At 31.0% G+C, this 14,512-nt stretch overlaps 1 protein-coding gene and 2 pseudogenes across 1 annotated transcript; 1 reads left to right on the top strand and 2 right to left on the bottom strand.

Annotated features, from left to right (window-relative positions):
* The first annotated feature begins 4,206 nt into the window (after nucleotides 1-4,206).
* On the top strand, nucleotides 4,207-7,595 carry LOC101493484 (GDSL esterase/lipase At5g14450-like). The gene is made up of 5 exons (XM_004491926.4): nucleotides 4,207-4,480; nucleotides 4,757-4,963; nucleotides 5,061-5,233; nucleotides 5,711-5,996; nucleotides 7,170-7,595. The coding sequence occupies exons 1-5, from the start codon at nucleotides 4,234-4,236 to the stop codon at nucleotides 7,412-7,414; spliced, it is 1,158 nt and encodes a 385-aa protein (XP_004491983.1). The 5' UTR covers nucleotides 4,207-4,233; the 3' UTR covers nucleotides 7,415-7,595.
* A 763-nt stretch (nucleotides 7,596-8,358) lies between these two features.
* Nucleotides 8,359-9,833, bottom strand: LOC101495626 (uncharacterized; annotated as a pseudogene).
* A 2,861-nt stretch (nucleotides 9,834-12,694) lies between these two features.
* Nucleotides 12,695-14,512, bottom strand: part of LOC140919744 (uncharacterized) — a 2,220-nt pseudogene continuing 402 nt past the window's right edge.

Here is a 14,512-nt window from a genome sequence, read left to right as displayed (position 1 = left end):
TATATATATATATATATATATAGTTCAAAAAAATACATAAGCACAAATTTTAAATTACATAGATTGATTAGAGCTTCCTATAACATTTGGACAATGTTTTCGAGTATGGCCAGTTACCCGACATAGTCCGCATTTTCTTGGCACCTTTTCTTTAATGTCCATTTCAGTTCTAATACGGGTACTATTTGGACGACATTTTTTAATTCTCCGCATTTCAGGATTGTGATACAATGTTTCACCTTTATATGTGGGCCAATATCCTTCATTGGGTATAGGTGGAAACTCTTCTTTGTAGATGTTAAATACATTAACAACCTTGTACACGTCAGGTAGAAGCACTAAATAGTTTTGATGAGCGTAAGAAGATGCAACTACGATATGGAACAAGGAACGTGTATAGCATGAAATTTTCCACAACCACACCATTTTCTTTGAAGGTTGACTTCAAAATTACCAATTGGTCGCACCTCTCTTGGGTTTACTGTTTTATGCACCATGAATGAATAGCAATATTGGTCGAATTGCATGACTTGGTGAGTATTAGATTTACCAACTTCATATTTAATCTTGTTCATGCAATTGTCTGTGTATACTCAACCAAAAGCTAATGATGTCTGATGTTGTTGTCCCCTTTCTGCATATAAAACTCTCAATCTATAGTATGTTGATTGTACCAAAGCAGTGATTGGGAGATTGCGTGTACTCTTGAGCACTGCGTTGATTGACTCAGAAATGTTTGTTGGCATGTGTCCCCATCGTCGACCTTGAGAATACGCCATAGTCCATTGTTCTGGGGGGATATTATCAATCCATCTTAAAGCCTTTAAATTTTCCATCCTGATTTCATTCTGGTAATATTTGAATGATGACTCATTTAATGTATATCATGTTATAATAGATATAAGAATTCTCAAGTATTATAAAGTGATAAATGGAAAATATATTAAGAAGAATTAGATCATTACCCATACAAACAAGTTTTCTTTGAACTTCCTTGTCCTTGAACTCTCTTATGAAATTTTGTGCAATATGTCAGATGCAATACACATGTGTTGACAGAGGATCATGCCAACCATTATTTGGATTATTATAAGCACTTTTAATGGATTCATGTATGAAATCAAACAAACATCGACTTGAGGTATTATGTACCTTCTTAGAATTTTCAAAAAAGAGCTCTAAGCACCCCCTATCTCACCTTCCACAAGTGCAATGAAAATTGCGTTTTTGTTTCCATCTTGTGCAATAGCAAGCAAAAGAGTCCCCTTTTACTTGTCGTACAACCAAGCTTCATCCATTGGGACAAATGGTTTACAAAATTTAAACTCAGATATGCACAGAGGGGAAGTCCAGAATAGTCGTTTGAAATTTTTTGACCCCTGTAACAGAGTATTATAAGAAGATGCAAGTGATACTTCCATTTCCACAATAGTTCCTGGAAGAAAATTTTGCATAGCCAACAACCACCTTGGAAGGTCATTGTAAGACTTTTCCCAGTTCCCATAAATCGTTTCGATAGCTTTGTTCTTTGTCATCCATGCCTTTCTATAGGTGATTGTGTAGTTATATCGTTCTCAAATATGTGTGGTCATAGCATTTGAGCACATGATTCTAGCTTTTTAGTTTGGTATTTTAAATGTTCTTTATAGCTTAGATTAATATTTTTAGCTTGTTTCTAAACTTTTGGGTCGAATTTAGATTATAAGTTTATTTTTTACATTTTAATTTTATTATTTGTATTTTGACTCTTTCTCACTATGTAGGTCATAACTTGAGCTCTGGATATCGGATTGGCGCATATGAGCAGGCGTTGGAAAGCTAAAAATCTTAGATACAACTTTTGTGTTGGAAGAAAAGACCAATTCCGATCTTTACTAGGCCTAAATTGCAGATTTCGTAATCTGGACTTTTATAGTAATTTTAATTAGCGGGTCATTTGTTTTTAAACCATAAACCCTAAAGCCCAATATCAAGTACTATATATTGGCCGTTTTGTTTCTTTTCGAAAGACGGAAAAATTAGGATTCAAATTGCTACAAGAAATAAACAGTTTTATTTTAATTTCATGGAATGCTAACTTTATAAGATTAATCCACGAGTTCAGAGTTTCATCAACACCTTGAGATTCAGGTTACACTGTCAATTTCTATTCATGATTCTATTCTTGTTTAGTTGATTATATTGATATTTTGATTGCTTAAATTGAATTTCAATAGGATTGATTAAATTTATTTGACAAAATTTTGTTTTGGTTTCTAAATTAATTGAATTATAATTTTGCGACGCTTGATCGTTAATTATAATATTTTGATGATTGTGATGTTTAATCCAATCAAAGAAACCAATTTCACATAGGACTGATTACACTTGTTTGATCAATTTTATAGTCAAATAAGAATAGAATCACAAATTAGAAATTAAACTCATTGATAGAATCTGTGATAGGTTTGAAACTCGAATAAGTTGATTAATTGTTTTGCTCATCTGTTAAAACAAAAATCTAAAAAACCCCCTTTTTAATTTCAATTTTCAATTCGGTTATTATTACTATATCAGAAGTCCTTGCGAAACGATTCGAGTTATTACCTCTATTTACATTTTATCAATTGTATTTGACCCGTGCGCGACAGCGGATCAATGTGCAATGATCATCTTCACTTTAATTGATTGATCAGCTTTCAAAAGCGAATTTATGCTTTCGCATATGATGTTAGAGTCAAGCTTGGTATGATCTTGTGACATAGAGGAATTTGCGCAATTGTGGGGCCTTTTCAAACGACCAATCAACCATTGCTTACTTTTTTGGCTTAGTGAAACCCTACATTTGAACTGGCATTGTGGATTCAGATATTTTATTACATACCTGTATTGATCAGATTGCACTACAGGGTAATTGAGTGAGTGTTTTATGTGATAATGCTTAATTGCAAGTTGACAATCTGGTTTGCTACTAAACTTCATTCCAATCTCAAGAGATGCATCTAATGAAGGTGGTTCATTGGAAGGCATATCAAATTCGAAGGATTGGTAAGCAAAATCCAAGTCATGAATACATGGTTTGGTTTTGCAAAAATTCTAAACGATTTATTTCTGTAGAAAACCAATTGGTTGATCCTCGTGTCAATCCACCCCAACCTCCACCACAATCTAGCCAACATTTTTTTTTCATGAATCAATGCCCAACACCACACAACAAAATCAATATTATATACCAACATCTCCTAACACTCAACCGCCTCCTCATACTTTTATCCACATACCACATCCTCATACTTTTAGCCACACACCACATCAATTTTACGGGTTCACGTCAGGGGAACAATTTAATTTTGACAGCCAACAACCATATCAAAAAGACAATCGTCGACTATCCTTTGCATCAAGTGAAGAGGAATTGTTGTATAACACGTTCAACATTTGTTATAATACACCTAAATTCGCTACCCAATTACTGAATAATATGTGTCAACAAAGCTTTCAAATTCCAAGCTTTAGGAATGCATATACTCCGTTGAATCAAATATCCAAGTGGACTCAAGGTGGAAGTAGTTCTTTTGCAGCACTTCCTCCTAGACATCCTCAACAGCAAGAAGACGAAGATCAAAATGAAGAAGAAGAAGAACAACAAACTCGTGATGTACCAAGGCGTCGTCAAAATCCCGTACGTGTGAAAAAACCTCGGCGATGTGGTACTGGAGGCCACCTTCGACATTAATTTTATTGTAATTTTTGTAAAATTTGTGATGTTTTTTATGGATGAATTATGTAATTTAAAATTTGTATTTATGTATTTTTGAAAATTGCTTCAAAAAGTCGCCGTTTGAAATGCGGGTTTCTTTAAGGAAGTTGTCATTTAATATGGCGACTTGTAACTAAAAAAAATATTTTGGTTAATAGTTTTCAAAAGGGAGTATTTAAATAAATAAATTTGAAAATAAGGTTATTTAAAAATAAAAATAAAATCATTATTCGAAGCTCATTAATTAATTAATTTCTTTAGAAAATATAAGCGTGGGTAACAATCACAGTCACACTCATCAGTGGATTTCGCTGTCTTCAATTTTTATATAGCTATTGCTTGTACCACACGTGATTTTAAGCCATTGGGTACACAAATATGGTTTCTTTATTACTTACTATTAAAATTATAAGCTCCAAATCACAACTATATATACTACAATAAGTGAACCTTCTTGCTATTCATAAGTTATTGCTTTTGTGCAGTTGACAATAATGGGGTCCCTCACACATTTTACTACTATTGTTTTGTTAATATCTGGGTTTCTAAGTATCCAAGCAGAGGAAAATAAATCATCAAAACCCTGTGAATTTAAAGCTATCTTTAACTTTGGTGATTCCAATTCAGATACTGGTTGTATGTCAGCAGCATTTTACCCTGCTATTTTGCCTTATGGTCGGACTTTTTTCCATGAGGCTGTTGGTAGAGCTTCTGATGGCCGTCTGATCATAGATTTCATTGGTATACAATTCTATTCTTTCAACATTTTTATTTATTAATCTTCTCTGTTTTTTTTAACTAGGCTTTTATTTATATATTTATTCCTTTATTATTCACCCACACAAACTTCTTCTCTACACACATTAATAATGCTGAGATAAAATTAAATATCTTTGTTCATGTAAATTGGAAAAAGTTAAAATAAATGACAGAATAATACGATTTATCATTTATATATTGACTTTATTTTAAATCATATTTGATGATTATCATTGTGAATCATTTACATATATGTAGCGAAGCACCTTGGATTGCCATTGTTGAGTGCATATATAAACTCAATTGGAACAAGTTATAGGCATGGTGCAAACTTTGCTGCAGGGTCATCAACCATTAGGAGGCAAAACAAGACTTTCTTCGATGGAGGCACTCCATTCACTCTTGAAGTCCAAATAGAACAATTTTATCAGTTTAAGACGCGTACTGGGAAGTTCTTCCTGAAAGGTTTTTAGTGTAGTTTATACTCCAGAGAAATATGTATTATAGCTTCAATTTTAGTAAAGTGGTATTAAATGTTGTTTCATATGGTTTTGATTTGTAGCAAATAAAAGTTCCTACACAAGACACTTTCCGAGGCCAGAGGACTTTGACAAGGCTATCTACACATTTGATATTGGTCAAAATGATATTGCTGATGTTATTAATAAATTTGGCAAGGAAGATTCACAAGCATCGATCTCAAACATTGTGGACTATTTTGCAAAACAATTTCAAGTATGTGATAGATTTTACTTATATGTTATGATGATACATTTATTTTTAGCTTAATATTAGTCTCTCAAGATCAATTTTACTTTTCGTCTGAACTTTTTTATTTTGTTTCTTTTTTACATTTTTTAAAATGCGTCAAATTTTAATACTTGTAGGTAACTCTGTCAATTTGTGTGAAAGCAACCATATTTTGGTTGTAAGTTAAAAAGTGTTCATATGGTTGCATAAATTTCTGAACCAACTAGTTTTTATCATAGTTCTAAATTGTGGGGCAAATGTAATTGCGATAATTCCGATAACATCAGTTGCATTTCCCCGCAATTTACAACATATCAAAATTCGAAAAAAACATGCAAACACAGTTTAAAGCATGACTTTTTATATGGTTTCTTGAATTAATGAGTTTGGTACTTGACCAAAAATGATAATATTTTCAAAAAAAAATTATATATCAGACACATTTTTTGACCATATTGGCAGAGTCTACATTATTTTGGAGCAAGGACATTTTGGATACACAACACAGGCCCTATTGGTTGTCTTCCAGTGGCTATGCCAATGCACAATGCCAAAAATCATATCTCTGAAGCTGGATATCTTGATAAAAACGGCTGTGTCAATTATCAAAACGACATGGCCAAAGATTTCAATGAAAAGCTTAAAGATGTAGTGGTCAAACTAAGAACAATGTTCCCTGATGCTTCATTCACATATGTGGACATGTTCTCTGCAAAGTACGAGCTAATTAGTAATGCTAATAAACAAGGTATATGATCCTCTTTGTCAAATTCTGATCCAAATTTAATTATTATGCTTAATGTTTAATATGATTGCAAAATCTGGTGAGTTCACGTGACTTTATAAAAGGAATCAATTGAGGAAATGGTTAAATTAATACTTCCAAGAAATAGTGTCAGACAAATTAATTAGTCAAGCAATGTGAGATAAATTAATCCTTAAAAGGAATCGGGTGATAGAAATATATTAGTCCTTGATTATTATGCTGAAATAAAATGTTAAATTAATCTTCATAACACGTGTTTTGAGAATAACCCATTTTATTAGTCTTTCCTATCTCAGTTATAAGCTTTTTTCTGGAACAAGTTTTCATGAACAATTTAAGAGATACAGTGACTTTTTTAAATTAGAGAAATTAATTAAAACTACCTAAATTTTTTAATAGTACGAAGTTAAGTAATCAATTTTGCTTATTATTAAGGGATATAAGGTTTAATTTGTTGGATCGAATTGGAGAGTTTAGAATTGGAAAATAAATAAGTTATGGGTTGGATCCATACTCTCATAGTAAACAAAATATATATGAACAAGTTATTAAAAAATATATATATTAATATTACCGATTATTAATATTGACGGTTGAAAAAAAAAACATATTATTGAGATCAGAAGTAAAAATAAAATACTTGTAATATACAGACACTATGCAACTCATACTAATGACTATTTTGATCCCTTAGTTGGATGTTCAAATTTTGGTCAATGCATTCGGAAAAATATTAGTCACTATATCTGAGAAAATATGTGAAAATGACATTAATTTGTTTTAAGTGTACAATTAATTTTAGAGAGTAGAATTATATAAAAAAAATTAAACTTATATTAAAAACTGAAAAATAAAATTTATTTTAAGATAGTTATTTTTAAAATTGAATGACACCCATTATAAGATGTAATGAATACGATATTAGCATGAAAAAAAATTACAAGGAAAAAATATATTAAAAAGAAGAAAAAGTAAGAAGGAAAAAATTGATGTATTTAATTCAATATTTAAATTAAATTAATTAATTTTGTTTAATACATTTTTATTTATTTGAAAACTGAGAGTATGAGGGACAGAGACTGAAGATTGTTTGTAGAAAGGATACAACAAATCCATGTTTAACCCCTTAATTATTAGTTGTGAAATAAATTGCAGGATTCGTTGAGCCTTCTAGAATATGTTGTGGGTATCATGAATTTGGTTACCATGTATATTGTGGGAATAATGCAACGATTAATGGTAAACAAATATTTACTAGTTCATGTGAAGATCCTTCCAAGTACATTAGCTGGGATGGCGTGCACTACACTGAGGCAGCAAATCAATGGATTGCCAATCGTATACTCGACGGTTCCTTTTCAGATCCACCACTTCTAATTGAACACGCATGTCATATATAACACATTAGCTTTTACAACCTACCCATTCTAAATCCAACTCCAATTCGTTTAATCATATATCTTTTTTTTCTGGTTACATTTCACTATTCATCTCAAATTAATGAAACGCTTACGGTAAAGAATTAAGTTTTGTTCATTATTTAAATTTACATGAAAAATATGAATTAAATTTAGGAGATTTTTTTATACAATGAGAAAGTAAAGAATAAAGATAAGAAACTAAACCTGGCAGAGCTATCCCGCTACATTCATCGGATAACAAAACTTGACTAGAAGATGTAGTATTGGGCAGCTAGCTCAAAGAAACCAATAACTCTACATTATACCCCAGTCAAATTATCAACACAGCAATTTGCCTCTCAATAAACATAATTCATCTTACAATTCTAGTCAATATGATCGTGTCAAGCCAAAGCATCGAGAACAAGAGACTTTAAGATAAAGATTAATCGACTTTTCAGAAACAATTATATTAACAACAATAATAAAATCTATCTCCATAAAAATATATGTAATTTCAAACTTCTGAATTATTTTATGTTAATTTACATGAAAATTATGAATTCTTTTTAGGATAGTTTCAATTAACAATTAGATTTTTTTTATACAACGAAAAAAAAAACGCTAGGATCGATGGGGAACCTAGATATCAGAATTATATATTATTAAAGAACACATTTCGGTTATATCCTTCGAATTTCATGTGCAAATCTCTATGAATAATCACACCAGCACAATCCACGTAACTACAACATTAATGATATTTAGCGGTGGAATTTAACTAAAAAATTTAGAGTGTCCGACATAAAATTATAATATATAAATCAAATATACAAATAATATTATATAGCAAACAATTTAATTTGTAATAAACATAAAGTGAAGTATAAAATAATTTAACTACATCACTTAATATTTTAAAGTAATACTCTACGCTCTTTAATTAACTTGAAATCACCAATAATAGACTAATAAATGATACATGCAACAATTTTCCTTTCAATATAAATTGTCATGCTATCCTCCAAAAAGTCCGCTTCCATCTTGTTATTTAACCTAGACTTAACAATTTTCATTGCTGAAAAAGATCTTTCAGTTGTGGCAGTAAAAATTTTGCGGAAGAGTCATGATAAGACGAAGAAATCTATCAATCAAGTAGAAATTTTGTGTCTTTTCAGTAGCAACAAAACATGAGCACAAATCTTGGATAGTTGATAAATTCTTCAAATTTAAATCTTGACAAGCATCAACCAAGAAATGTCGGAGTTGAAATTTCAAATTAATCTTCTCTTGCATATTGAAATTCAAGGGGTAATATTTTTCAACTAGAGTACAAATTTTTTCAATGTTAAAAGCTTTATAATTATCCTTAGGAGTCAAAACACAACTTAGAGTTGACAAATCCATTGCTTGCTCAGTAAATTTGTTATTCAACTCTTGTAATTGTTGGTCAATGGCAGTAAAAAATATTTCAACTCTAAAATAATGCTCTATTGTAAACTAACCTTGTTGAAGATGAGAGCGTACAAATCTTATTGTTGAATGAACATCGTTGAGATTAGGAATCTCAATATCATGTTTTTTACATAAAGCCTTCAATTCAGTAAATAATGCATCCCAACCATCTTCTCTCAAGGCTTGAATAAGAGACTTTGTTGTTCCAACCAAACACATGGCATTAACTATATCCTGAGATTGTTATTGTAAGGCTTGACAAAGTATATCGGTTATCCCTATAATATCTTCCATCAAATGCAAGATAAATATAAAATGAAACGCCTTCAAATAATTATAAGCATTATCCGCATCTGCACGTGTAGAATAACTTTTTCATTTGTAATTTTTTTAAAACAGTACAAGTTGCCTCATACATATTTATCAAGCTACAAATAGAAGAGAAATGTGATCCCTAACGAGTATCCCCAGCTAGTTTCAAAGTACCAATTTGATTTGTACCTTTACCAGTTACAATCTCATCAATTTCTAGAAAATATGCAATATCCTCTAATTGAGTAGCTTGTAACTCATCATGACACTTAATAGAAGAACAAACAACATTAACAACAAAAGTTAGCTTCTTGAAAAATTTATGAATTGGAGCAATGTAACACCCCGATTTTTGACAGCGCGAGTGTATTTTTTTTTTTAACAAAGAAATAAATCAAAGAAAAAACAAAAATACTTTTGGATAAATATTTAAGTCGTAACATTACGACAAAGTCAACAAATATTTACAAGCAACGAAATAGTTTTTGAAATAAAAATCCAAAGTATTCAAACATCAAGATACACCAGGGCTATGAGGCCTATCAGACATAGCTCATACCCCTGGGGTAATCTCGGCAGACCTGTACAAAAGCATTGCCCCAAGAATTTTAACTTTCCTCACGTCACATAAAAAAGTGGAACATGGACCCATCAAAATAAAAGACATCAAACAGTTTAAGCATATATACAATCTTCCAAAATGAAATAAATACAATCACAAAAGAAAGACATCTAGTCCTTATACAACCACCTAATCTGATCATGCTACAAAAACTACACAACCCGGATGATCTCCACGCGCCCCGCAAGATCCTTCTGACACAGCTTCGGTCAGGTATGACTAACTACTTTCCCATCTCCAGGGTTGTCATCTGAGGGCAAAGCCCAGATTTCCACAATAATTGTAAAGGTCACCAACCGAAATTAACAAATATCACATAGCAAAATTCTTATATTTTCAAATGCTCAAAAGAACCTTTCGTCTTAGCATACTCCTCGAAAGGGTTTTCATATGTCCAAAAATGCATAAACAATGTTGGAAAATGAAGTTTTAACAAATTGCACTGTCATAGCTGAATACAACAGAGAAAATGCAGATTTTCAGTTTTAAAATAGCTCTGAATCAATCAACATTTCGAATATTCATTAAATCAATTATGAACACATAATTACATCAAAACTTAATCAACCCAACTTCACCCCTCAAAGCAATTACGACAAATCACAACAACAACTGAATATGTATATACAATCATCATAGTATAACAAACATAACTCGCATGCCAAACACTCTAATGCAATGCCTATATGCCAAAATGCATGATTCCAGAATTCCAAACCAAAACCCTCCTCGAAGGGCGTAAATCATAATTGTACAGCCTCTCACAGACCAGTACTAATTACCAAGGTGCAATCTCTCACGGATCAGCACGATTTACTAGCGTGCAGTCTCTCACAGACCAGCACGACATACAAGAGTGCAGTCGCTCACAGACCAGCACAATTTACTAGTGTGCAGTCTCTCACACACCAGCACGATTTTCTAGAGTGTAATCGCTCACAGATCAGCACATTCTAGGGTGCAATCTCTCACAGATCAGCACGACGCGACAATCTCCGTAAGGATAAGATGAACCAACAATTCACATGGCATCATCCCGTGGCCCATCATGGTCACCACTATCACCATGGCCCAATCGCGGTCACCATGTACTATGAAATGCATGAGCATACTCTAACTCTTTTCACCTAATCATTAAGTAAATGCAACTATTAAAAGATTCCCCATTTTTAATACTCATTTAACACTAATGATTTTTCAAACACAACACAGAGCATAGTCAAACATATTTATTCACACCAATTAAAATTTCCACAGCCACACATAAATCACAACTCCAAATTCCATTCACACCTAAATTGAATTAAATTCATTTTCCACCAAGCCACACATAAATTTCTTTTCAAAAATTCATAATATTAATTATAAACACATCAATTTCACCAAACATGAATCACCAAAATTTCCAAACATTAATCACCCATATTCAATCTCCAAAATTTTCAACCATAAATCACCACAACAACATTAATATATCAGAGTTCTCCCCACCGCTAACTCGGTGCCAACGGTCTCGATTCATTTTCGAGACTCAAGGAGCTAACTACATAAACATAAATATTTATAACAATTTGTTCACAATAAAATTAATCTGCACACAACAAAATTCCTAAAATTAAATCTTTCTCACACATCAAACTTTTCAAACCAAATAATCTATATTATTTACTTAAAACTAAATTAAACAAATATTGTCCAAATTTCACATACACACACTCGACTATTAAAGCACCGAAATTTTTGAGTTAATAAAATACTCTAAACTTTTTTTTTCTTTTTAAACTCAATCAAGAGTAATTAAAAGAGTAATATTTTAAACTCTAACCATTTTTAATTTCAATCTATCTATTTGCTCAAACTCTTTAACTTAGTTAAAATTTGAACTTTTTCACAACATTAACAATGCTAATTTTTTGTAAAATTTCAATTTCAGATCAAACTCATTTATTTGAAAATAACTCATTACGTAACTCAAACTCATCAAATTTAATTAATTCAATATCCACAAAATCCACACCAAAATCACATCTCAAAAATTCATAATAATAATTATGAACATGTAAATCAAACCAAATATGGATCACCACAAACCACACCTCAAAACACACCAAAAACAAATCCCACTAATTCCCACATAAACGAATTAAAATCATTTTCAACTAATTCACACATCAAATACATCAAATTTCTTTTTCACAAAATCACAAATAATGTCCTAAATGCAAACTAAAAGTTTGGAAGGAGCCCTTACCTTAACGATAGCTCTAACACGCGATTACGGTACCGTAATTAATTCCTGTAAAATTTAAGTTCGTGACGTCGCGTCGAAAACTAGCTCACTAGCACTGCAACGTGGCAATGAGCAACTTTCTCTTTTGTCACTTTTCGAAACGAAACTTAGATCTACGAGAAAAGTGAAGGTTTTTAGTGTTTGTGGGTTTTGAAAACAAAGAAAATTTAGAAACAGAGGAGGAAGAAAAGAAATCTCGTGAGGCTGAGAACGTGATTTTGTTTCTTCCTTTTTCCTTTCTTAAGTATATATATATAATATATATTAAAATAATAATATATTATTATAATTAAAACCAACTAATAAATATCTAAACAAATATCTAGATATTTACAAATATCTAGATATTTTTATAAAAATTATCATTATGTCTGTCACCTCACATCACATCACAAATCACTTTTTCAGAAAAATATCTATTCTCGCCGTCATTCAATGGGCAGATGAATTTTTTTGAAAAATGCTGCATCTCAAAAAAAAAAAAAATTCTTCTACAAAAGATTCACCGTAATTAAATAAAATTATTCATCGACGAATAATTTTAATCGGGTCTCCAAAAAGATATTTTTGGCATTTAACTCATAAAATGCCATAAAATCGGCTAAAAAGCCTAAGAAATTCAACACAAAATTCTCCAAAATACATAAATTAGAATTTAAAATTAAGGGTCTTACAAGCAACTTCTCTTGATTTAGTAACCGAAGTAAGTTGCAATCGATGAGCAAAACAATGGACATAGTATGTATAAGGACAATGTTTCATAAATAGTGCTTGTAAATCGTTCCATTCTCCTCTCATATTACTAGCACCATCATACCCTTGACCGCGCATCTTAGAAACATCAAGATTAGGTCGAGAAAGTATATCACATACTTCTTATTTCCGAGTTAAAGCTGTAGTGTCTTTAACATGGGCCACAAAAAAAAAACAGCTCTTGTATTAAACAACCTTTCTCAACAAATCTTAACACAAGAGACATTAGTTCCTTTTTTGATTCATCTCGAGCTTCATCTACAACGATGCAAAATTTGGAATTACCAATTTCTTCACAGGTATGTTTTCTAACCCTACTAGAAAGAATATGCAAGATCTCTTTTTGAATTTGATGTGATGTATACTTGGAATTATATGGAGCATTTTCTAACATAACTTTTGCAACTTCATCATTGAAATTTTCCAAGAGTTTTATAAATTGAAGAAAATTTCCTTGATTTCTTGACCTGCTAGTTTTACCATGTCCCCTAAAAGCACAAGCTTGAAGTGTTAACCAACTAACATTGTCAATTGATGTCTTGAAATGTATTTGATTCTTCAACATTTGTTATGAGCTTTACACTTGAAAGTATTCCTAATATGTCCAACTTGATTCAACAAGTCTAGACAAGCTTTCATTGCATTGTTGTGTGGAGAGCAAGGATCCATCCCTATGTGTTTGAGAAAGACAATATTTTTCATTTTAAATTTTATTCAAATTTCTAAAACCCGTACCAATGAAAACATCTGATATGGGACGTCCAGTTGATCTTTTCCTAAATAGATAGCATGATAAGCAATATATATGCAACATATGTAGAAGTTGAATATTCTAGCCATGAAGAAAAGATGCTAAATCAAACGTATTGAAACAGTCTTGGATGAACCTTGTTGCCTGATGTAACGCCCCAAATTTTTTGATCCAAATATTACTTTAAAATATTAGTTTTCTTTTAGAAATAACTATAATTTTTTTTGAGAAGTAGTTCATCACGTAATAATTTGAAGATGGGTCAGAAAATGACTTGATATTTTTTTTTTTTGTAAAAGAATGTAATGCAGTTTACTAAAATATTATTTATTCATTTATTTTCAAAATTAATATTCCAGTTATTAGATCAATATTCATTTATGCTCCAAAATAAAATAAAGTCTCTTTAAGTGAAATTCAAAATAAGCAAGGTTGACTGAAATTAATTACATTCAATTATTTACCGGCAAATGAAATCTCACTTTCGAATTTCTATTAAAAGTTAATAATGAAAAATAAATAACTTTATAATGTACGACAAAATTTTTAGTAATACAAAATATTATTTTTAAAGTAAAGGTCTCATTTTCCCAAGCGCGTGCACCAATCAAACACCATTCATACAACTTGATCATTAGTACCTAAATATTGGTGTAAGGGGTCAGTTCATCCCACAACACAAATTAAACCAAATAATAAATTAACAACCATAAAATATGAATATAAAATCCTTTCGTCATAAAAGATTTAAAGAAATTGGTTCTTTAATAGTTTTCAAAGATGTATTAAAAGTCATAAAATGTATCTAAATAAATCAAGTAGCAATCATATAGCAAATAATTAGATCAAAATAAAAATAACAATAAAATATATGCAAGTTATGCATGCTCCTAAATATATATGATCCGGATATAA

Source organism: Cicer arietinum, chromosome 3, assembly GCF_000331145.2.
Source record: "Cicer arietinum cultivar CDC Frontier isolate Library 1 chromosome 3, Cicar.CDCFrontier_v2.0, whole genome shotgun sequence".
In the NCBI taxonomy this organism is placed as follows: Eukaryota; Viridiplantae; Streptophyta; class Magnoliopsida; order Fabales; family Fabaceae; genus Cicer; species Cicer arietinum.
This window is presented reverse-complemented; position numbering and strand designations above follow the sequence as displayed.

Excerpts from the sequence above, each read along its gene's own strand:
- LOC101493484 (XM_004491926.4), top strand. The coding sequence starts at position 4,234 with ATGGGGTCCCTCACACATTTTACTACTATTGTTTTGTTAATATCTGGG. Across the intron at positions 4,964-5,060 it reads TGGGAAGTTCTTCCTGAAAG|CAAATAAAAGTTCCTACACA; the intron begins GTTTTTAGTGTA and ends TTTGATTTGTAG. Across the intron at positions 5,997-7,169 it reads TAGTAATGCTAATAAACAAG|GATTCGTTGAGCCTTCTAGA; the intron begins GTATATGATCCT and ends AATAAATTGCAG.